At 36.6% G+C, this 22,039-nt stretch overlaps 3 protein-coding genes across 3 annotated transcripts; 1 reads left to right on the top strand and 2 right to left on the bottom strand.

Annotated features, from left to right (window-relative positions):
* The first annotated feature begins 5,159 nt into the window (after window positions 1-5,159).
* LOC111798907 lies at window positions 5,160-7,848 on the top strand. Its single transcript, XM_023682255.1, has 5 exons — window positions 5,160-5,391; window positions 5,474-5,707; window positions 6,356-6,595; window positions 7,464-7,520; window positions 7,677-7,848. The coding sequence occupies exons 1-4, from the start codon at window positions 5,380-5,382 to the stop codon at window positions 7,512-7,514; spliced, it is 537 nt and encodes a 178-aa protein (XP_023538023.1). The 5' UTR covers window positions 5,160-5,379; the 3' UTR covers window positions 7,515-7,520; window positions 7,677-7,848.
* A 1,296-nt stretch (window positions 7,849-9,144) lies between these two features.
* LOC111799007 (U-box domain-containing protein 9-like) lies at window positions 9,145-12,389 on the bottom strand. Its single transcript, XM_023682382.1, has 2 exons — window positions 11,865-12,389; window positions 9,145-10,399 (listed from the first exon to the last, which is right to left on the bottom strand). Exons 1-2 carry the CDS (start codon window positions 12,162-12,164, stop codon window positions 9,326-9,328), a joined length of 1,374 nt encoding a protein of 457 aa, XP_023538150.1. The 5' UTR covers window positions 12,165-12,389; the 3' UTR covers window positions 9,145-9,325.
* Window positions 12,390-15,054: 2,665 nt separating this feature from the next.
* Window positions 15,055-20,353, bottom strand: LOC111798061 (GDSL esterase/lipase At5g33370-like). Its single transcript, XM_023681015.1, has 5 exons — window positions 20,082-20,353; window positions 19,876-20,003; window positions 18,687-18,929; window positions 16,700-16,952; window positions 15,055-15,607 (listed from the first exon to the last, which is right to left on the bottom strand). The coding sequence occupies exons 1-5, from the start codon at window positions 20,308-20,310 to the stop codon at window positions 15,375-15,377; spliced, it is 1,086 nt and encodes a 361-aa protein (XP_023536783.1). The 5' UTR covers window positions 20,311-20,353; the 3' UTR covers window positions 15,055-15,374.
* Window positions 20,354-22,039: the final 1,686 nt, after the last annotated feature.

Raw genomic sequence — 22,039 nt, 5'->3', positions numbered from 1 at the left:
TTCCTTTATAAGCGTGCATCATAACGTTTAACGTGCTCTTACATATATCAAACCAACTCATTTCATGCTCATATTTCTATGACATTCTTCTTATATCATACTTTCACGCATACAGCATAACTAAATCCAAAGTTTTGAGGTGTCACTTAGAATGCGCTCGGGTTCTTCCAAAAAGTCTCCAATTTCATCAAACTTCTCAAATATACCCAACACTCCAAAAGCTAAAAAACATAAATAAAAAAATAAAAAAGTCAAATTTTGACCTTTGACCATTGACCATACAGAGCTTACGTCATTGTTGATGCTGATGTCACCTTTTTTGTTTTTTTTTGTTTTTTTTTTCTCTCTTCTAATATTTATATTCAAATAAAGAAATTTAATATAATTATATAAATTTCTACTCATAATTAAAATTAGTACTTATAAATCAAATATAATTATTTTATCTCATTCATTTTAAGATAAAATACATTTATTTTAATTAATTATTATTTATCTCATAATTCTCCCACCTTATTTATAAACCATTTGAAAAAAATAAAATAAAATAAAAAATAAAATAATAGAAACCCAAGCCCAACCCAATTGATTTGGCCCACCACCAAAAGCTTAGCTCAATGACTTAGCCCACCAACCGTCGTAATTTATGATGGCTCAAGCCCACTCAGTAGATATTGTCCATTTCACGAGTCTCTTTGGACAGGACAAAGTACCACTCTGACAAACAGATTAATACAAAAGGATTCTTATACATTTTATATATTTTTATTTGGCTTAGGTCAACTTTTATCTCACAAACCCGAAACTGAACCGATTCAGTTCGGGTTCAGAAAAAATGAACCCAACCTTACCCGAAATGCTAATCCAACCCAACCCAACCCTTATAATTCGGGTTGGGTTGGTCCGAGTTGTCGGATTGAATGTACACCCCTATGTAAGAATATCACATTCAAAAAGTGATTTGATAAATCTATAATATATGGATGTGGTTTGGATATTCTATCTCGATAAAAAACCTGACTTGTTTTGTAAATTTTAAGAGTGAAGACTATCACCTCTTCTTGCGCGTGTTCTCAATCACATGCATGATATGAAAATACCGAGAAAGTTACTCAATATAAAATTGCTCCAAGATTAAACGTGATTAAATCACCTAGTTGGGTTAAATAGTAACTTTCAGTTTTGTTAAGTCTTTCTTAGTCATCTTAATCTCAGAATCGCTCTCACTCCGATATGATCTTCGGTTCATTCATGTACCCCTCATTTACTCGATGTCACACTTGTAGTTTGTGCATGCATGTCTGAACCCATTCGAAAGATTACTCCGTATTTTTAATACTCCAAAGTTTTTCAAAACAATTTTTTTTCAACCAACGACAAGAACATGCGACATTTGTTTATCAAACCACGACAATATGATCACATTACTTACTCTTCGCTTCCAAGATGTAAGATTATCCCATAAACCAACACGAGTTCTTTCAGCATACTTTATCCTCACTCACATGTTTCTTAAAAAATGACCCAGATCCACCGCTAGCAGATATTGTTCTCTTTGGGCTTTCCCTCAAGGCTTTAAAACAAGTCTGTTACGAGAAAACTTCCACACCCTTCTAAACGGTGGTTTGTTCTCCTCCCCAACCAACGTGGGACATCACAGAATTGTTTCAAGCAAAACATGATTGATCCACTGAAAACGAACGTACATCTCAAAATCGCTCTCATTCAAATGTAGTCTCGATTTATTCATACATCTCTATCACTCGCTCGGGTGCCCGAGCAAAAAATAAAACTACCAAATTTGAAAAACATATATTTACTTACTCCTTAGATGAATGGTACAAGAGTCACAGTTATAGGGCAGAGGGGGCAGGTCAGACCTCCGTATACCCTACATTTCCAAAGAATAAAATAACTCCAAATTGCATGGTAGGGCAGCCCTTGAATTCTGGGGCACCCCCACCCTTATTTCATTATTATTATTATTATTATTATTATTATTATTATTGTGGAAATAAAAACCTTTTGTTTTGGATTTGATGGGTCGTCAACTGTCTCTACCAGAAAGGTAAATCAATTAATGCCTTTTTTTAATTTTTAAAAATATATATTATTCTATATAATTTTATTTCCCTCAAGTGTTTGATGTGTAAGGGTACCCTTCTTTTGTCCACACACTAAATTCTTGTCCTCTTTTTTGTAGGGCAAAATTGGAAATAGCGGTGTTTATATGACTTGAGGATCCGACCACCTCGGACTACCTAATCCAAATCATAAAAATTAGATTGGGTTCGATTTTTTTCGATATGGGTTGGGTTGAATTTTTTGAAAACAAAAAAATTCGAATTGGTTTGCGGGCTGATATTTTGTTAGACCAACCCGACAATTGGGTTACAATTTAACTCTACCCTACCTTACTTTTGAGAATATTATGAAGATTAAGAATATTTGACGTTTCTAACTGAGTTAGTGATGCATTGTGACAAGTCGGTTGACAGAGACGTCAACCAATTGAGTGGAGAAGGATGTCACGATCACGTTTGTCCAAAGCATGTTGCTTATGGCCATATGACAGATGTCCTAGTCTTGATTGTTCGGGTTGGTTGACAGAGACGTCAACCAATTGAGTGGGGGAGGATGTTACAGTCATACATGTCCAAGGCGTGTTGTCAATGGCCGCATGACAGTTATCCCGGTCTTGCTTATTCAGGACGTGTTGTCCATGGTTGCATGCCCGTTCCAAACCCCTTTTACATGTTTTCATCCTATATAAGTCTTTACCATTCTATATTGGGTCAGTATGAGGGTGTATGACCGTTCACCAAAATCGTGTCTACACTTGCAAGGGCTAAAATACCCCAAAATGTATTATACGGAATATGACTAGTTGTCAACTTCTTCCTACCCGATAGTTATATGCAGTAAGTCGTTGTTGTTGCCTTTTTGCTTACATTCTCAAATCTTGCTTTCAAAACTCTCTTTCGAAATCTCTCTGCCCTCGTTTTCTAAAACTTTCTTCTTGAACCAGGGCCAGAGCCTCGAGGATGAATGTTTGTTATTTGAGTTTTTATCATATCTTAGTTATTAATGTAATATATACCGTAGATAAGTAAGATTTTTTAAATAATTTAAAAAACAACCCGATAAGCCAATCCAATCCAAGCTGAAAATAGAGGTGACATTGAGTTGAATTGTGAACTTTATTCGGGTTGCTCGAGTCACCACCCTGAAATTTCGAGTTGGTTCAAAAAAAAATTTCAACTCAACCGAACGTGAAATTTCGCTTGTAATCTTAAGTTGTTTTCAGATGGTAGTAGAAGTCCTTAACCAAGCGTACCTTAGATGTATCTCAGAACTCGAAAAACTGTCTCCCAACGTGGTTTTCTTGGTTCATACATAAATTGACTAAGCATACGAGCGGAATACACTACGTCAAGCCTAGTAACGGTTAAATATATTAATCTACCAATCAACGGTCTGTATTTACTGTATAATAAATAATATATATGTCGAGCAATAACTTGACTTTAATTCGTGTGTGGATTAGGGTAGGAAGAGAGTTACATTAATGATCATAATTGGCTAAGATCTTTGGTAGCTCTAGAATCTTAAACACTTTAATACAAATTATTATTACAAAAATGTCCATAAAAAGTTACAATATAGTATAATTTGATGCAGGTCTCACTAAAGTTGGGAGTATGAATTAATACATTTAATATATATATATATATATATATATATATATATATATATATATATATTTAAATTATGGATCAGAGATGTTCGTTTAATTTGCCGAGACTCATCCCAGATGGGACTAAGAATAGGAGCGGGAGCGGGAAGACGTTTTGCTTTATTTGCTAAATGGGTTCGGGGACAGAAATTATATTCACGACTCTCTCTCTTTCTATATAACATGTATATGTATATCGCACAGAAAACTAATTTATTATATATATATATATATTAAAGTAAATAAATATAAAAAAATTTAAATTTTTAGAAATTATGTGGTAGATTATATCATATTTTGATTTAGGTGAGGGCGGGGATAAGGAAGGTTTCCCATCACGTCCCGTGGACATCTCTATTTATCGATATTTCTTGAAGATATTATTGATATTATCATAACTATGTGACGAAAAAAATGATAAATAAAATAAGATTAATAAGTGAAACGCGCGCACACACACACGAGGGAGAGCATGTTTACGATCCTAAAATCGTAATCAATCAATGAGAATTCGAACCGGGAGGTTCGACGTGATTATGATTAATTATGTTTATGTCGGACCGTTACGTTCATTTTTTTAGAATTCTTCGTCTCTCGTCTCGTCTTTTTTATTCTTTACATAAAACGTGACATTTTTGTAAACCGAAACTAGGTTTAGAAGAGGATTGAAGCTGAATTAGTATTTTGTTTGTGATTTTTGACCATATTCGCGAGAATCATAATGAAAGTTAAATTTGTATCGATACCGACATCCAGATCAAATAGTAGATGATTTGTTACTATATCAAAATGTAGATGAGTCGATGGATTTGGTATTTTATTTATTTATTAAAAATTCATGATTTTAGGCCAGATCAATATTTAAATAAACTAAAATTATATCTATTTATAAAAACGTAAATCCAGATAACATTTTTTGTTTTTTTATACATAATACTTTTAATCATTTTTATTGCCACATTTACTCATAATTTTTGTTTTTTCTAACTTCGGGTTTGGTCTTTTACAAAAATATGATCTAAAATATAATAGATAATATTATCTCGTACATTTTTGTAAGTATATTTATATCAAAATAATATATTTTTCCAATTAAGATTTTTTTTTCTTTCTTAATTTAAAGGGCATTAAATTTTTTTCCAAATATAAAAATTAAAATAGTAAATAAATAATGGTATTTTAATTAATTATAATTATAACTATATAAGTAAAAAACACAAATCAAATAATTTCATTTAATGAGATGGAATATAATAATATTTTTTTTATTAAATTAATAAAATAGTACTTATTTAAAATTTCAAAATTTTCAATAATATTCTCTAAATTTTTTAATATATTTTTTTTTATTAATTTGGTGAATTATTTTTAATTAAATATTAAATGAAAATGTTTGTAGGGGAAGGATTTATAGGAGGGTGATGGTTGGGGAGTGGTGTGTGAAAACAGTAACCCTCCAAAAAGCTTCTCTGAACATTTTTGCTTTCTGTTTCGCTCTGATTTGTTCATCGGCTTCCTTTTTCTCTGCCTCCATTGTTGTGTAATCAGAAGCTCCGAAAGTCAAGAATCCGTTGTTTTCTTCTTCTTGTTGTTGTTGTTGTTCTTCTTCTTCAGTTTGGTGGCTGCTTTTTAGTGTACTTCGTATGGAATCCTCTGTAAGTACTTTCCGCCATTTCTTCGTTTTTCTCTGCCGATCTCTGTTTGTTGATTTTAGTTGCGTTTGTTTTGTTTTTGAAGGATTATTTTGGCAGAAACAGTGGCCATATCCACTTTCCGCACCACCAAATCCCGGCGTTTGGCGACTGGGATAAGGCCAGGGATTTGCCGATTACTCAGTATTTCGAAACTGCTCGTCAGGCTGGTTTGATTCACTACAGTTCCTCTTCCGGCGAGACCGGTCCCTGCCTTCCTTCTTCCGATTTGTACTCCGTCGATCGCAAAAATCCTCCGCCCTCAGCCGCCGCACGCAAGGTCTCCATCTCTATCTCTATCTCTATCTCTATCTCTTCATTAATCGAAATTTCTGGTGGGTTAAAATCGCTCTGCTCTCTGTGTTTCTTTGTGCTTTTAGTACTGATTTTCGATTGAATAGAATAGTGAAATCGCTCTAATCTCTATCACTTCATTAATCGAAATTTGTGATTGATAAACTTGTTCTCCCTTCTATGTTTCTTTGTGTTTTTAGTACTGATTTTGGATTGAATAGAATAGCGAAATCACTCAATCTCTCCATTAATCGAAATTTGTGATTGATTGATTTTCGATTGAAGAGAATAGTGAAATCGCTTTATCACTATCTGTTCATTAATCGAAATTTCTGATTGATTAAAATCGCTCTTCTCTATATGTTTCTGTGTGTTTTTAATACTGATTTTCGATTGAATAGAATAGTGAAATAGGAGGAATGAATTTGATATAGAATTCGAGAAGTATTTTTCATTTTCCGGGACAATGTAGCGGTATTTTCTAGGTAACCAAACAGAGACAAGGAGTATTAAGATCAATTAGGGCTATTGAATTGAAATCACAAGATTTGGTTGGTGAAGGGAATGAAAACGCAAAATGAATGAAGTGATTGTGATTTTGAATAACGAAGGGTACACGTGGCGGGATTTGCAGGCACGGGTGACGGAAAAGCGTTACCCGCAAGTGGGATTAAAGGAACACCAAATGCCATTAAAGAAGCAACAACAAGGTAGAGTGTTCGACGTGACGGAAACGGGAGGAGCGCGAAAATTCAAGCAGAACGACGTGTCGATCCCACGTCGTCCGCCGAAATCTAATGCTACTAAACCGCCCAAACCTGTCGATGAAGATCTCTACAAAATCCCACCAGAACTGCTCCATTCTTCAAAGCGGGTACATTCCTTCTCGGGCTAATTTATCCATTAAACTATACTCGAATTAACTAACTAACGATTTACTAGTACGCCTCAATTAGGTTTTGTTAAATACTCATTTGATTGATGGTTTAAAAAGTAATCATTATCACCTCCGGGGTCTCTCTTATCAACTGTTATAGTAGTTATCGATACTTACGTGAGATTCCTCCTTATTCTTAAGCAAGTTCTCTGAGAGAATTAGGCTTAGTTGATCCATAATCTACATTTTGTCTTAGGATCGAGAAAGAGATTCTTATTGTTTTCGAGAGAATTAAGCTTAGTTGATCCATCGAGGAAGAGATTCTTATTGTTCTCGAGAGAATTAAGTTTCGTTGATCCATGATTTATGTTTCGTCTCAGCATCGAAAAAGAGACGTGAATTAGGCTTAGTTGATCCATGATCTATGTTTCGTCTTAACATCGAGAAAGAGATTCTCATTGTTCTCGAAGAAATTAGGCTTAGTCGATCCATCGAGGAAGAGATTCTTATTCTTCTCGAGAGAATCAGACTTGGTTGATCCATGATTTATGTTTCGTCTTAGCATTAAAAAAGAGATTCTTATTATTGCCTTCACGGGTTAATAATCATCACGGATTTTTAAGACAAATAGTCATCCTCGCGCATCTTACCATATCTTTTACAACTTAGAGAGGAACGTAAATATCCAAAATAGAAAAATGTCTAGCTTTTAATGATGACTAATACATCGATCGGGCAAGCATTATTAAAATCTTGATTATTTTAGAAATTTCTTTTTTCGGTATCGATGTTGAATAATACTATACTCGAGAATGAATTATTTTTATTAATAACCCTTTTAATTTCTATTTACTTTGTTATACAGAACAAAATGAAGGGCTTATTTTCAAGGTGTTTGGTACCATCTTGCAATTGAGGAATGGTTGGTCTATGTTATTTATTATTTTTATAACTTTTTATTTTGGTTTTTAGGGAAATAAAAAGAAAATAGATTGAATAAAGATTAGATTAAATTAAATTATCGAATTTCAACATTACTTTAGTGATTTTTCGTTGATATACTTTTGATATGTTGTAGGTTTGAATCTACCTTCTACGGGAGAGATGCACGGGTTCTCTAGATTATCATTAAAATACACAGAATAAAGAATAAATGTTTAAAGGTTATTTAGACCCTTAAACGTTGAAGTTTAAAAATCATTTAAATTATTTAAGTGATATCTACCGTTTATTGGTTACATTTGTGTAAGGAAGCTATTGAGTAAGAAATTTTGACAAATGACAAATTATTATTAAATCTGAAACCGGTTACAAATTAACAAAATTTAAAGATAAAATATGACTATTACGACAGTTTATCGTATAGACTAGATTGTTTAAATTGGATTAGATAACGAACTATATTAGATGATAATTGAGGCCGAGGCTTAAAGTTAACTACGCTCGAGCCTATGTAGCTATGAATAGAAGAACTATTTTTTCCATTTAGAAAACTGAGCTTTTGGTGAAAATTAAAGATGTTATGAAAATTTTGGAAAACATTTGAAAACTTTGAAGATCAAAAGATTTTGAGGACTGAAATTGCTTTCAAGACTTCGATACATTGAAGTTATCTTGAGACACGTACAAGACTTTGGTCGATTCTTCAAGTAGATCGACAACTCTTAGTTTACCATCTTAGAAAACCAACAAGCCTAGATCAAGAGTAATGAAGTGGCCGAGCTCTAATTCGTGAAAAAAAGCTGATAAACTTTTTATCCAAATTTTTAACAGACGTTTGAGGAATATAGTACGTCGAGTTTGACCAAACCACTATAAAGTTACGGTGTTATCTTTTCTATCTCTTTCCTATCTACTTTTGCAATTAATTGTAGTGTTTTATTGCATACTTTAAAGAATGGTCTTTTAGAAGAGGTATACATGAACCTTCCTTGAAATACTATCATAATTTACAATTCTTCGTTGTAAACTCAAAAACGGTTTTTTCGGGCAAACTAATATTTATGAGCTCATAAAACACATTGGCATTGGAATATGTGTCATATTATAAAGAAATGTCAGAACCATCAGTTGCCGAACCTAGATTCCAAATCTTTAAGTATGGAGCATTACAGGTCCCACAATCCCGACATTTCAATTTCAAGAGAGAAAGAAAAAAAGAGTGAAAACAATGCCGTGCCGACATGTGAAGACAAGAATAGAAGAAGACCTACACAAATTGTTTATCTAAAATTCACATTCTCTTTTAGCGCTCGGTCCCACCACTTTTGGAACCCAAAAACAACAACTCTCAACTTTTCCCATCTCGACTATGTGCATGTTCTATTACGGTCCTTCAACTTTCAAATATTTCATTTTAGTAGTTCATAAACGTTCTATTTCTAGTTCTTCAACTTTCAGATATTTCATTTTAGTAGTTCATCAGACGTTCTATTTCTGATTCTGCAAGTTTCAAAATTTTCATTTTAACCCTTGGCGTTTTCGAAAACTAACCGAACCCACGTAAGTCTCGTCTCATTCATCGCTAGGGTCGAACCAAAAACATCAGCAATAAGCAATTCATTCATATTCCTTCATGATTAGCAAAAAAAAGATGGAAGTATTTGTAGTTCATCACTATGTTTTGGACCAAAACTTTCCTATTTCTTTGTGTAATATGTGCAACTTTTTTGTATATCTATATCTATACACAGGTTAATTGAAGTAAAAGAATCTGACCTATTTTCACTATGCAGTGTGAGTAATTGAACCAGCTCTTTGCAGCTTTTCGAGTACGCTCGTAGCCTTCCTCTTTGCTCTCGAATTCCCGTTTCGGGAAAGTTTCGAGATCATACCATTTGCATTCTCGTCCTCCTGAATCTCCTTCAATTTGCTTCGATAAGTCGAGGAGATCGTGTCCAGTATCGATATGCAGTTTTCTTTCACGCCTTGGGACGTAGATTCCCTTATCACTCTCAACATACACGACACTGCGTTCAGCTTGCACATTATGCTGATAGCCTTCATATTGTTCGAAAGAAGAGCAAGTACTGAAACCAACTCGTCGACCAATACACCTTCGGTGATGTTTCGAAGAACGGAGACAACTACTCCGCTCGAAACTGCCTTCTCTTTGTTCGCGCTTGCGGTACAGAGAGTGAAAATTGCTGAAGCTGCATCTCTCATTACTACCGGATGGCCTTCGTCTAAAAGTCCAACCAGATGTTTGATAGCTCCCGCGTTACCAATGGCGATCTTATTCTCCTGATATAAAGATAGCGAGAAAATAGCTGCAGCTGCATTCGCCTTCGCCTCGCTACTTCCGTATTGTAAGGATTGGATCAGCAACGAGAGGACCAACTGGTTCTCGACGAGACGTTTCTTGTTATCGCCACTAAGTGAGATATTAAGAACAGTGGTAATCAAATCCTCTTGAAGATCAGGATGGAGATTAACGTGGTCTACCGAGATAGGATGCAATAGTCTCTCGATCGAATCCGGGAGCTTCGCGAAAAGGGATCGAAACTCATGGTTCCATTTCGCTATCTGTCTCAACTCCTTTGCAGCTAGCTTTTGATCCGAAAGGGATGAAGACAACAACTGGTTAAGCAATTCATCCAAATGGGATTCAGTGGCATGTGCCACTGTTTCCTCATAAGTAAGCTTTGGAAGCTCCAATTTGTTATCTATGCACCATTTCAAAATCATCGACCGAAGACTACGATTCGGAGTAAGCGTCATGTCGTGAAGGACTTCGTTGGTCCGAGGACATGTATTGTGCCCTTTATTGAACCATTTATTGATGAAGGGCCGATCATATGTCTGCAATTCACAACCATGTTTCAAGAACAATAAGAACAATCACAAACATACTAACACTATCCACAGAGAAATCTTCTTATGAGTTGCATAATAGACATCAAGAAAGAAATATGAGCAATGCATTGCATAATCGACACTCGAGTCACTTTTGACTACACTTTCGAGGCTCATAACTTCTTTGTTCGACATTCGAGGATTCTATTGACACGACTAAGTTAAGGGCATGACTCTAATACCATGTTAGGAATCCCGACTCTCCACAATGGTATGATATTGTCCACTTAGAGCATAAGTTCTCGTGGCCTCGTACCAATGGAGATGTATTCCTTACTTATAAACCCATGATCATTCCCTAAATTAGCCAATGTAAGACTCCCACCCAACAATCCTCAACAGTCCTCCCCTCGACTATAAGCCTCCCCTGAGGCTTATGGAGCTCTCGAACAGCCTCCCCTGAGGCTTATGGAGCTCTCGAACAGCCTCCCCTTAATCGAGGCTCAACTCCTTTCTCTAGAGCCCTCGAACAAAGTGCATCCTTTGTTTGACACTTTTAGTCACTTTTTTACTACACCTTCGAGGCTCACAACTTCTTTGTTCGACATTTGATGATTCTATTGACATTACTAAGTTAAGGGCATGGCTCTAACACCATGTAAGAAATCCCGACTCTCCACAATGGTATGATATTGTCTACTTAGAGCATAAGCTCTTGTGGCTTTGCTTTGGGCTTCCCCAAAAGACCTCGTACCAATAGAGATGTATTCCTTACTTATAAACCCATGATTATTCCCTAAATTAGCCAATGTGGAACTCACTCCCAACAATCTTCCCCTCGAACAAAGTACACTATAAGCCTCCCTTGAGGCTTATGGAGCTCTCGAACAGCCTCCTCTTAATCGAGGCTCAACTCCTTTCTCTAGAGCTCTCGAACAAAGTACACCCTTTGTTCGACACTTTTTGACTACACCTTTAAGGCTCACAACTTCTTTGTTCGACCTTCAAGGATTCTATTAACATGGCTAAGTTAAGAGCAAGACTCTGATACCATGATAGAAATCACATCTCTCCACAACGGTATGATATTGTCCATTTTGAGTATAAGCTCTCGTGGCTTTGCTTTGGGCTTACCCAAAAGGCATCGTGTCGTACCAATGGAGATGATTTCTTACTTATCAACTCATCATGATCATTCCCTAAATTAGCCGGACTTCCTCCAAGTAATACGAGCAATGAATCATGAACCATAATAGACATCAAGAAAGGAAAAGGGCAATGCCATTGGAGCAATGAATCATAATCAGAGGCCACAGAAATCATAGAAAACAAACGAAACAGAGCCCACAGAGACAAATTCTTCACAGCAACACAATCTTAATCCACAAAAACTCCAAAAAAACAGATCAATCACAAGAAAAACGAAGAAAACAGAATCAAACCCAAAAGATTTCAAGAGAAACCCTCTAACCTGACCAGTTTTCAACAGAACAGGGTCTTCCATAAGCTCCCCAGAAATCGGGCACCGGAACTCATCCGGCATAACCAGAGCCTTACGGCCACTATCCCCACCAGATTCCACCGGAGCAGCAGCAGCAGCAGCAGCGGCGGCGGCGGCGGCGGCGGCGGCCATTTTGGTGAGTTTCAAAGAATTCAATTTCTCGATAGCCTCATCAGCGATTGAGCATTCAAAATCATCTTGATCAACGATTCTTTGGAGTAACTCTTTGATATCTTTCTTGAGGAGTTCCAAGGACTCCTTGTCGGCCATAGCCGCCGGCGTGAACCGCAAATGCAGGAGGAATGAAACTAAAATCGAAGAAAATCGGAGGTGGGTTCTTTCAATCTTTCCTTATTTGGTCGATCGAATGAACCCCGTTTCGAAATTGCGATGAATCTTCCACATGGGGGGTTATGAAATTGGGTATATTCGGTTCTTGAAGTGATTCTGAAAACGGAAAAGCAAGGGGCAGTGGGCGAAAGAACAAAGAATTGGACGGAATTTGCGGTGAATGAGGGAAGGAGTCGACTCTCCTCCCCACTGGATTTTATTGGGTGCCACGTCTGCCAAAAATCATTTCCTTTGCCACGTCACCATTTTCTTTTTCTTTAATATTTATATTTATTTTCTTCATATATACTAAATATCTTAAAATTAAAATTTTATAAAAACTAAATATATATATATATATTTTTTAAAATTATTATTCTTTCTCGTGGTTTGTTTAGAGCAATTTTTTGTTCGACGTTCTTCTAAAATTTTTATTAGGAAACTAACGAGCACAATTGAATTGGGTAAGTCGTTATATTATCGGAAGTAAAAGAAATATATGAATTAATTAATTAATTCTTTTTTTTTTTTTTCGTATTATAATTATTTGATTGGATTTTGTTTGATATTATGTTTATTACTATTATCAATATATAAATAAAAATACTATTATAAACCAATTGTAACTAAATATTAATAAATGATCGATAACCCAATAAATTAAAATTAATTATCTGTTTAAAATTTAATAGAAAGGGGTACTATCAATTCGGTCGAGTGAATTCAATAATCGACGCTTGTTGACATCCAAACCTTTATTCTCGAGCCTATTTAAAAGAAAACTAAGTTATATACTATTTAAGCGGTTGTTGCCGCTCTCTCTTACTTTCAAAACTCTTCTTCCAAAACCTCTCTCCCCGTTTTTTAAAATCTTCTCTTGAAATCAAGACCCGAGGTTTATATTCACGTTGCCCCACCATAGGCAACGTGACTCGAAGTAGGCTTGACTCACTCAGTGCTGAGAGTGAGTGTTGCACAATCGTCGAATTCGCTGTCTAAAAACCGTAATTGTGACGGTTGATATATATATATATTTTATTTTTTTTTTATTTTTTTTAATTTGAAAAGGGTAATAGTGGAAGAAAGAAAGACACCGACCGTTGTGGTGAGACGCAGCTGGAAGTGGAAACTAAGGGATTTGCATGGAAACTTCTTCAACCAGCTTGTAACCCGCGTCTTCAATTTTCATTTTCTTTTATTATTTTAATTCTCGTTTCTATACTAGAATGTTACATGTTCGGGATTCATATCGGGATTTAGAATTTGACTTTTGATAGTTTCGGCATTCAACATGATCGGGTTACATATTTGTCTTGAACTACTTATGTGAGATCCCACATCGGTTGGAGGAGAAAACGAAACATTCCTTATAAGAGTATAAATACCTTTCCCTAGCAGACGCGTTTTGAAAACCTTGAGAGAAAACTCGAAAGAGAAAGTTCAAAGAAGACAATATTTGCTAGCGGTGGACTTGGGCTGTAAAAAGACGTTTTGTCTTCGCCCGATGTAAGAAATTTGAATTTTCTTAAACCTTTGTTGACCATAATTTCATACCTTCAGGATCACGGTCTGATTTCACTTCATTTATATATTTCTCATTTACTTGAATGTTACCGTTGACCTTATTATCCCATTTTGAATGTTTAGTCTAAACATATGTACGTGGCCGTGGAAAAGTATTTAAATTTTAAGATATTATCATTAAATACTTTTCTTATGACTTCGTTAGTTAATATTTCCCGTGCTTTAATGCAATTTGTTAAGGTGCAATCATTGATCAACGTTATGAATTTTTAGGTCTTAACGCTTCCGGCACTATCTTCTTCTAGTAAGATTAGCATTTTAATGTATTTATTTTAGGCGATGGTATTTTATTGTGGTGTTCATAGGTTGGGTCGAGTTGTGACATTTTTTGGACTCAATCTAACCTTTATCTAAAATTAACAAATATCAATGTCGATATGACTGAATGGTTAAGGGGACAGACTTGAAATCGATTGGTTTTGACCGTGCTATCAACGAGTTGATTTACTATCTAGATTCTTATTAAAAACGGTAAAAAAAATATTAATATTAAAATTTTAAGGCCCAACATAACTTAATTAGTTAAGATGGGCATATTTTCAACCGAGAGGTTAGACATTTGAATTTGTTTGTCGTATATCGTTTAATCAAATCATGTCATCATTTTATAAGCGTCGATATGTTCGAGTGGTTAAGGAGACATACTCGAAATTTGTTAAGCTTTTTGCTTGCGTAGGTTCAAATCCTGCTATCGATGTTTTAAGATATTTTATCCGACTTAAATTTTGTCCAATGAACCTAAAACCCGAACCAAATCTACTCGATTCAACCCAAGTCCTATAGTTCAGGTGAGGTCGAGTTATCAAAAGGCTCTCTCCTCCCTTCTTTTTACTTGTTTGAGTTTCCTTTTAAGCAATTTGATCCAACCCTAATTTTGAACCACCTTCTCACCCTCGAGTGTATTATGAGGGACCGTCATGCATATTCGACAAAGATCAAGAGGGGTCTCATTGTTGCATGGCTCAAGTTGTAACAACGTTCCATCAAACATTCAACAAGCCAAAACAAAAGAATTTGTAGAGTTCGAATCAGACTAAAGACTAAAGGAGGATATGGCTCAGTCCGATACCTTTATTTTAAACCGAAGTTTCTTAAGAACTCATATAATGCTTACGTTCGTTGGAATTCTGTAAGGTACATAGATGATATGATTCCCGTGTCTAACAATTCTCCTAAAATCTATGAACTCAAGAGGGAGTTGAGTAACGAGTTTGAAATGAAAGATTCAGGTGCTTTGAACACAATCTTAGACATAGTAATTTGTTCGTCATACTGAATTCAGCTTTCAAATTCTAATCTCGAACCATAGCTAACTTCGACAATTAACCAAGAAAATGTGATAAATCAATAATAATAATCTTTCCCACTAAACAATCAACTAAGTAGGCTCACCCACATCACATCAACACCAAGAACAAAATGAAAATTTCAGCTCAACACTTAGAAAAAAAAAATAGCCAATATGATAAATCAAATCATGGACAGCTCCACTCCAATAAAGGTATATATAATTTTGGATAAGAACAGGCATGTGGCAACATCCAAACAGCAGGGTAACTGGAGCCATCAGGTCCTTGAGTCCATAGCCAAAATGGTGCTGAGGTTCATTGGGTGCATATACTCCTGAGTGCCTGTCAGGATTTGCTGCACAATGAGTCTATTGGCTCTCTCTGATGGATGGAATGGATCCCAAAATGCATAGAGGTCTCTGTTAGGGCACAAGTTGGAGGCTGGAGTGCATAGTCCTATCCCATTGTATGGCCCTTGCCCACAGCAAGCCACCTTTGAAGTTACAAACCCTATCATCGAAAACAAATTACGGGTTACGAAAATGATATTCTCGTCTCGAGTGCAGTTCTCAAGAAATTATGAAATTTACTCAAATTGCAAGTTTGACCTGTGAATGATTTTTTAGCTCAAATTTAGCTTACATCGATTGGGGAAGAGAACGAAACACCCTTTATAAGGGTGTGGAAACCTTTTCCTGGTATACGCTTTTTAAAAACCTTGAGGGGAAACCTGAAAGGGAAAGCCTAAAAAGGACAATATTTGCTAGCGGTAGTGCTTGGACCGTTACAAATGGTGTTAGAGCTAGACACTGGACGATGTGACAGCAAAGAGTCTGAGCCCCGAAAGAGGTGGACACGAGGCTGTGTGCCAGCAAGAACGCTGGATCCCGAAAGGGGGTGGATTTTGGTGTCCCACGTCGATTGGAGAAGGGAACGAGTGCCAACAAGGACTCTGGACCCTGAAGGGGAGTGGATTGTGAGATCCTACATCGGTTGAAGAGGAGAACGAAACATCCTTTATAAGAGTGTGGAAACCTCTCCCTAGCATACACGTTTTAAAAACTTTGAGGGGAAACACGAAAGGGAAAGATACTTTGAGGGGAAGCCCAAAAGGGAAAGCTCAAATGGGACAATATCCGCTAATAATGGGCTTGGACACTTAAATAAGTGATCTGAACCTTGGAGCGAGCCTCCCATTGAGGCAAGTGAAGTTGGTGAACCTTATGATAGGCAACTATCTCTTGCGGTTTAGAGGACTCAGCTCTTAGTACCTTTGATTTCGAGGCGGACCCTTTCACTCTACTTTATTATATACGCTCAACGAAAATCATGTTTTTTTTATGCATCTAGGACATAGATTCTATACGAAACACAACAATAAGCTCAACTCACCAATAGGGTTCGATTTTATTGACGGTTATTCTATATAATATCTCGAATTTAGAACCTAATTCTATCAATTCAACGTTTAAAGATCAAAACATGTCGTTTAGATAGCAATATAATCGACTCATGGGCTAGGTTATAAACACACGCTAACGAAAGTTCATAAACCAAAACGAAAGTGAAGTGAAGAACAAGAGAGGGAGAGAGTTGGTATACCATAGGCTTGAGGGTTAGAGACAAAATCCATGTGCATCATTTGAGTATTGACAGCAATAAAGACCTCGGACCCAATTTCAGCGTTGAGTGAGTTGATAATTTGAACCAGCTGTGGATTGAACAGGCCTGCTGCTCGTTGCAGCTCCACTGAGCACTCACCATTTCTGCTCCTCATAGCCAACTCCGCCGGCACACACCCTAGTGGCCCGGTTCCCGTCACCAACACCCGTCGAGCTCCCAACTCGTATAGCCTCTGCATACTCATTTAAAATAGATTAGGGTTGATGTAACAGCTCAAGCTCACTGCTCGAGTTTTTAAAACTTGTCTGTTAGGGAGAGATTTCCACACCCTTATAGAATGTTTCGTTACTCTCTCCAACGAATGTAGAATCTCACTGTTGAGGTCGGGATGTAGAATGCAATATGAGTTTTAATGACCTATGTTCTTGAATTTTAAAGAGCGTACAATAGATTTTAAACTCTCAGATACTTTTTATGGATTAGAAAACGATTAGACACGATTAGATACAACATAGAGACTCATTTTGCGCTTTTTCAAGTCAAGATCTGTCAAACACGACTATAACGGTTTAACGATCTAAACTCGTTAGTCTTTAAACATTAAAACATTCTATTTTAATCTAAAGTTTTCAAATTTCATATTTAAGCATCTAAATTTAAGAAATAGAATTATTCATTCTACATGTGTCTAGCTAGCTAGACTACTAGCTTGTAACATAAATGACATAAAGAATGTATCATGTTAGCAACAAAGACTAGTCAACTATATAATTAACCCTAGGACAACTGGCTAAGACATTGTATATCTGTCTTAAAGTTTCAATCCCGCATCCTACATGGTCGAAAAAAAAAGTTCAATTTATTTTCAATACGAACGAAAATTTGAATTTTCAACGTTAAAAAACCTATCAACACTGATTATTCTCATATGGGTAGAAAAGTCGAGAGAAGAGAGAAAAAAAACTTCAAAGAACGAAAAACTCATTACGTATCCCTATCAGTCTCACGGTTTTAAAAACGTTTACTAAGGAAAGGTTTCCACACCATAATAAGAAATATTTCGTTCCTCTCTTCAACTAATGTGAGATCTCACAATCCACACCCTTGGGTGCTCAGGGTTCTCATTTCCACATCCTTATAAGGAATGTTTCATTCCCCTCTCCAACCGATGTGTGATCTCGCAATCCACCCTTTTGAGGCTCAGGGTTCTCGTTTCCACACCCTTATAAGGAATATTTCGTTCTCCTCTCCAACCGATGTGAGATCTCACAATCCACACCGTTGGAGGTTCAGGGTTCTCGTTTCCACATCCTTATAAGAAATGTTTTGTTCCCCTCTCTAACGATGTGAGATCTCACAAACCACCCCTTGAGAGCTCAGGGTTCTCGTTTCCACACCCTTATAAGAAATGTTTTGTTCCCCTCTCTAACGATGTGAGATCTCACAAACCACCCCTCGAGAGCTCAGGGTTCTCGTTTCCACACCCTTATAAGAAATGTTTTGTTCCCCTCTCTAACGATATGACATCTCACAGTCCACCCCCTTAGAGGCTCAGGGTCCTCGTTTCCACACCTTTATAAAGAATGTTCCATTTTTCTCTCGACCTGACGTGAGATCTCACAATGTTTCAAATCTCCACCCGACAAAAATCGTTCAACCAAACCATTGGTTCTTTTCTTGACAAAACTTTAAAAGCATTTATGAGTTGAGGGTTGTCCATAATTTGATGTCCACAAATCAGGTAAAGACATTAATGGAAAAGCCATAAAAACAACTTGGAGTATTAATTCGAGACACCAACCAAGCAAGTCGTACAATTTGCATCTGTTCTTCATAACTTGGAGTATTAATGCTATCACCAAACTCACCCATTAATTTTTTTGGTTAAAATTTCATTATTTTATGCAAAGTTTGAAACTTTATTAGTTAAAATTCATAAATAAGAGAGAGAAATTAGAGGTTTTACCGCTAAGATTTTGCGATACTCAGAGATGATATAGACAACATAATCAGGAAGAGCAAACTGGCGTGAACGAGCTGACATTGGCACCAAATAATAGTTGTTTACAAAGTCATTGCCTCCCAATGTTATGAGAATCAATGCGCCATTAACAAGCCTCCTTGCTTCTTCTTCTCCTATTAGTGCGCTCACTCTTGCTTGGTATTGCCTGAAATACTCCAATTGTTGCGTGATTCTTATTATGTTCAACTGCACAAACAAACACGACATCAATCTCGAGGTTCTTTGGGTCGGTTATCGACCGTTTTGAATGTTGGTTGCTTTGTTATATCTCTCAAAACGTGTTTGGTGTTAGGCTAATCGTGACACTAATCGTTGAAATCAATGAAATTTAGGTTAAAAATTGTGAGACTCCAAGTCCGTTGAGGAGGAGAATGAAGCATTCTTTATAAAGATTTGTAAATTCCTAAAAGACACATTTTAAAATTTTTGATAGAAAGGGTAAAGAGGACAATATGTGCTAGTGGTGGACTTGTGCGGTTACAAATGGTATCAAAGCTAGACTGGGCTATATGTTAGCGACGAGGCTAATCCCCGAAGGGGGGTGGATTGAAGGGTTCCACATCTATTGGAGAAGGGAACGAGTGCCAGAGAGAACCCTGGACTCCGAAGAGGGGTGGATTGTGAAGTTCCACAACGGTTGAGGAGGAGAACGAAGCATTCTTTATAAGGGCGTGGAAGACTCTCCCTAACAGACACGTTTTAGACAATATCTGTTAGTAGTGCTCTCCCTAACAGGCACATTTTAAAAACCTGGAAGGGAAACTCGAAAGGAAAAACCCAAAAAAGACAATATTTGTTAGCAATGAAACTCCTTACAAACTCGTTCAAAAAATCTTGAAAGGAAACTCGAAAGGGAAAACCCAAAAAGACAATATCTATTAGTAGTGACTCTCCCTAGCAAACACATTTTAAAAACCTTGAAGGAAACTCGAAACGGAAAATCAAAAGAGGACAATATCTGCTAACAGTGAGTTTTGAACTGTTACAGAAATCAATCGTTGAAATCTAGTAGTCCTTTACAGACTGTTTTGAATGTCGGTTGAATTATTGGTCAAAAACGTCTTTGTTGTTAGGCTAATCGTGACACAAATCGTCAAATCAATAAAGTTCGGGCTCAAAATATTGAACTTACAAACTGAATTCCGGTGTCATTGAGGATTCCAATGCCAGCAGAAGCAAAATTGGCACCAACCAAAAGGTTTTGACCCCTAAGTTGAGGGCTCAAATAAGGCAAAGTAGATTGAGACCCAATGGCTTGACCTATAAACACAAACACATTAAATAACCATTTATTTTGACTTCATTCCAAAAAAAAACAGCAAAGGAAAAACAACTAACTGATGAGATCAGGTATGTTGTAGCCATTGGAGAAACGTCCGGTGGGTCGACGAGTCGGGTAGTCGATACCATACGGGTAGTTATCGGCTCGTGCCGTGGTGAGCAAGTAGTCATTGTTTCCGTTGTCGACCAAAGAGTCACCGAACACGAAAAAAGCTCTAGCTTGTGCTTGACAAACCAAGCTACCAATAAGCAACAAAATGAGACCTAAAGTTGAAGGACTCTCCATTGGGGAATCAAAGAAAGAGCTTAAAAAATGAAGCTTGCAATGTGCTTTGTGGAATAGTGGGAATGGCTCTTTATTTATAGGGATTTGGTAATACATTCAATATCTTGCTTTGCTGTAATATCAATGGTCTGTTTCTAAGCTGCCATAGAATGGGTGGAGGTTGGATTCGGACCACCCGAGTAATATTGCAATGCACGTGAAGCTTTCTACGTATTACTCTAAATTTTTGACATGGTCACGTTACCTACTTGTCTCGAAATAGTTCTGAGAGTAAAGTTGTAACACTCTAAGTCCACCGCTCGTAGATATTATCCTCTTGGACTTTTCTTTTCGGGTTTTCCCATAAAGTTTTTAAAACGTGTATGCTAGGGATAGCTTTCGACACCCTTATAAAAAAAATGTTTCATTCCCCTCTCTAACCGATGTAGGATCTCACAATCCACCCCCTTCGAGGCTCAGCATCCTCGTTAACATTTGTTCCCCCTCTCTAATCGATGTGGGATCTCACAATCCACCCCTTCGGCGCCCAGTGTCCTCGCTGACACTCGCTCCTCTCTCCAATTAGTGCCGGATCTCACAATCCACCCCCTTTCGGGTTCCAGCGCCCTTGTTGGTACACCGTCTCGTGTCCATCCCCTTTGGGACGAAGGGACCCAGTGACCTTGCTAGCACTCACTCCTCTCTCCAATTAGTGCGGGATCTCACAATCCACCCCCCTTAGGGGTCCAGCGTCCTTGTTGGTACATTGCCTCGTGTCCACCCCCCTTCTAGGCAAAGCCTCCTCGCTGGCAAATCGCCGAGTGTCTGGCTCCGATACCATTTGTAACGCCCGAATCCCATCGCTAGTAGATATTGTTCTCTTTGGGCTTTCTATTTCAAGCTTCCCCTCGAGGTTTTTAAAACGCGTCTATTAGGGAGAGGTTTCCACACTCTTAAAAAGAATGTTTCGTCCTCTCTTCAACCGATGTGGGATCTCACAGAAGCATATTCCCACAGACCAGCACAAGTTCTTTCCGCATGGTTTGTCTTCGCTCACATATTTCAAAGTTACTCAAAACTAAGCTTATTTAACTTTGGGGTTCTACTAATTGAGCAATCGGGAATGAAAGTACATCTTGTTCGTATAGATCGTAATTATCAATTTTTATAAACATTTCTTAACCATATACCCCTAAAATCACTCTCATTCAAGAGTAATTTCAGTTCATTCATGTATTTCTCATTTTATCAAATCGGGTTCCAATTTCTTTTAGATTTATTCTTTAAAATCCTAATTTTATCTTCTTTGCCATTCATGTAATTATTCATTAAATTATTTCCCAAAATGTTTCATTAAACAAATAATAATTTTCCATTTTAGGGAGTAAAGAACACAAAACATAACAAACATGTTTTTAGTTTGTCTTTAATAAATTAAAATAAAATTGTATATTACATGAAATGAGGTAAAAAAAAAAAAAGAAACTTTTTGTTTCCATTACTCATATATAATTTTAGAAATATTTAAAATAAATATATGTTTTTCAAAGAGATTAAAATTTTAAAATAAAATTAGTTGGTAAGAGAATTAATTATTCATATGTATTTTATTACCCTACCAACTTAAGAAGGCTCTTAAATACAAAAGTAAATAGAGAGAAATATTTTACATAAACCTTATGTATGTATCTCGTCACGCTATCGGATTATATGATACTTATCCTTTTAGACTTTCTCTCAAGGCTTTTAA

This window comes from Cucurbita pepo, chromosome LG07 (assembly GCF_002806865.2).
Source record: "Cucurbita pepo subsp. pepo cultivar mu-cu-16 chromosome LG07, ASM280686v2, whole genome shotgun sequence".
NCBI lineage: Eukaryota > Viridiplantae > Streptophyta > Magnoliopsida > Cucurbitales > Cucurbitaceae > Cucurbita > Cucurbita pepo.
This window is presented reverse-complemented; position numbering and strand designations above follow the sequence as displayed.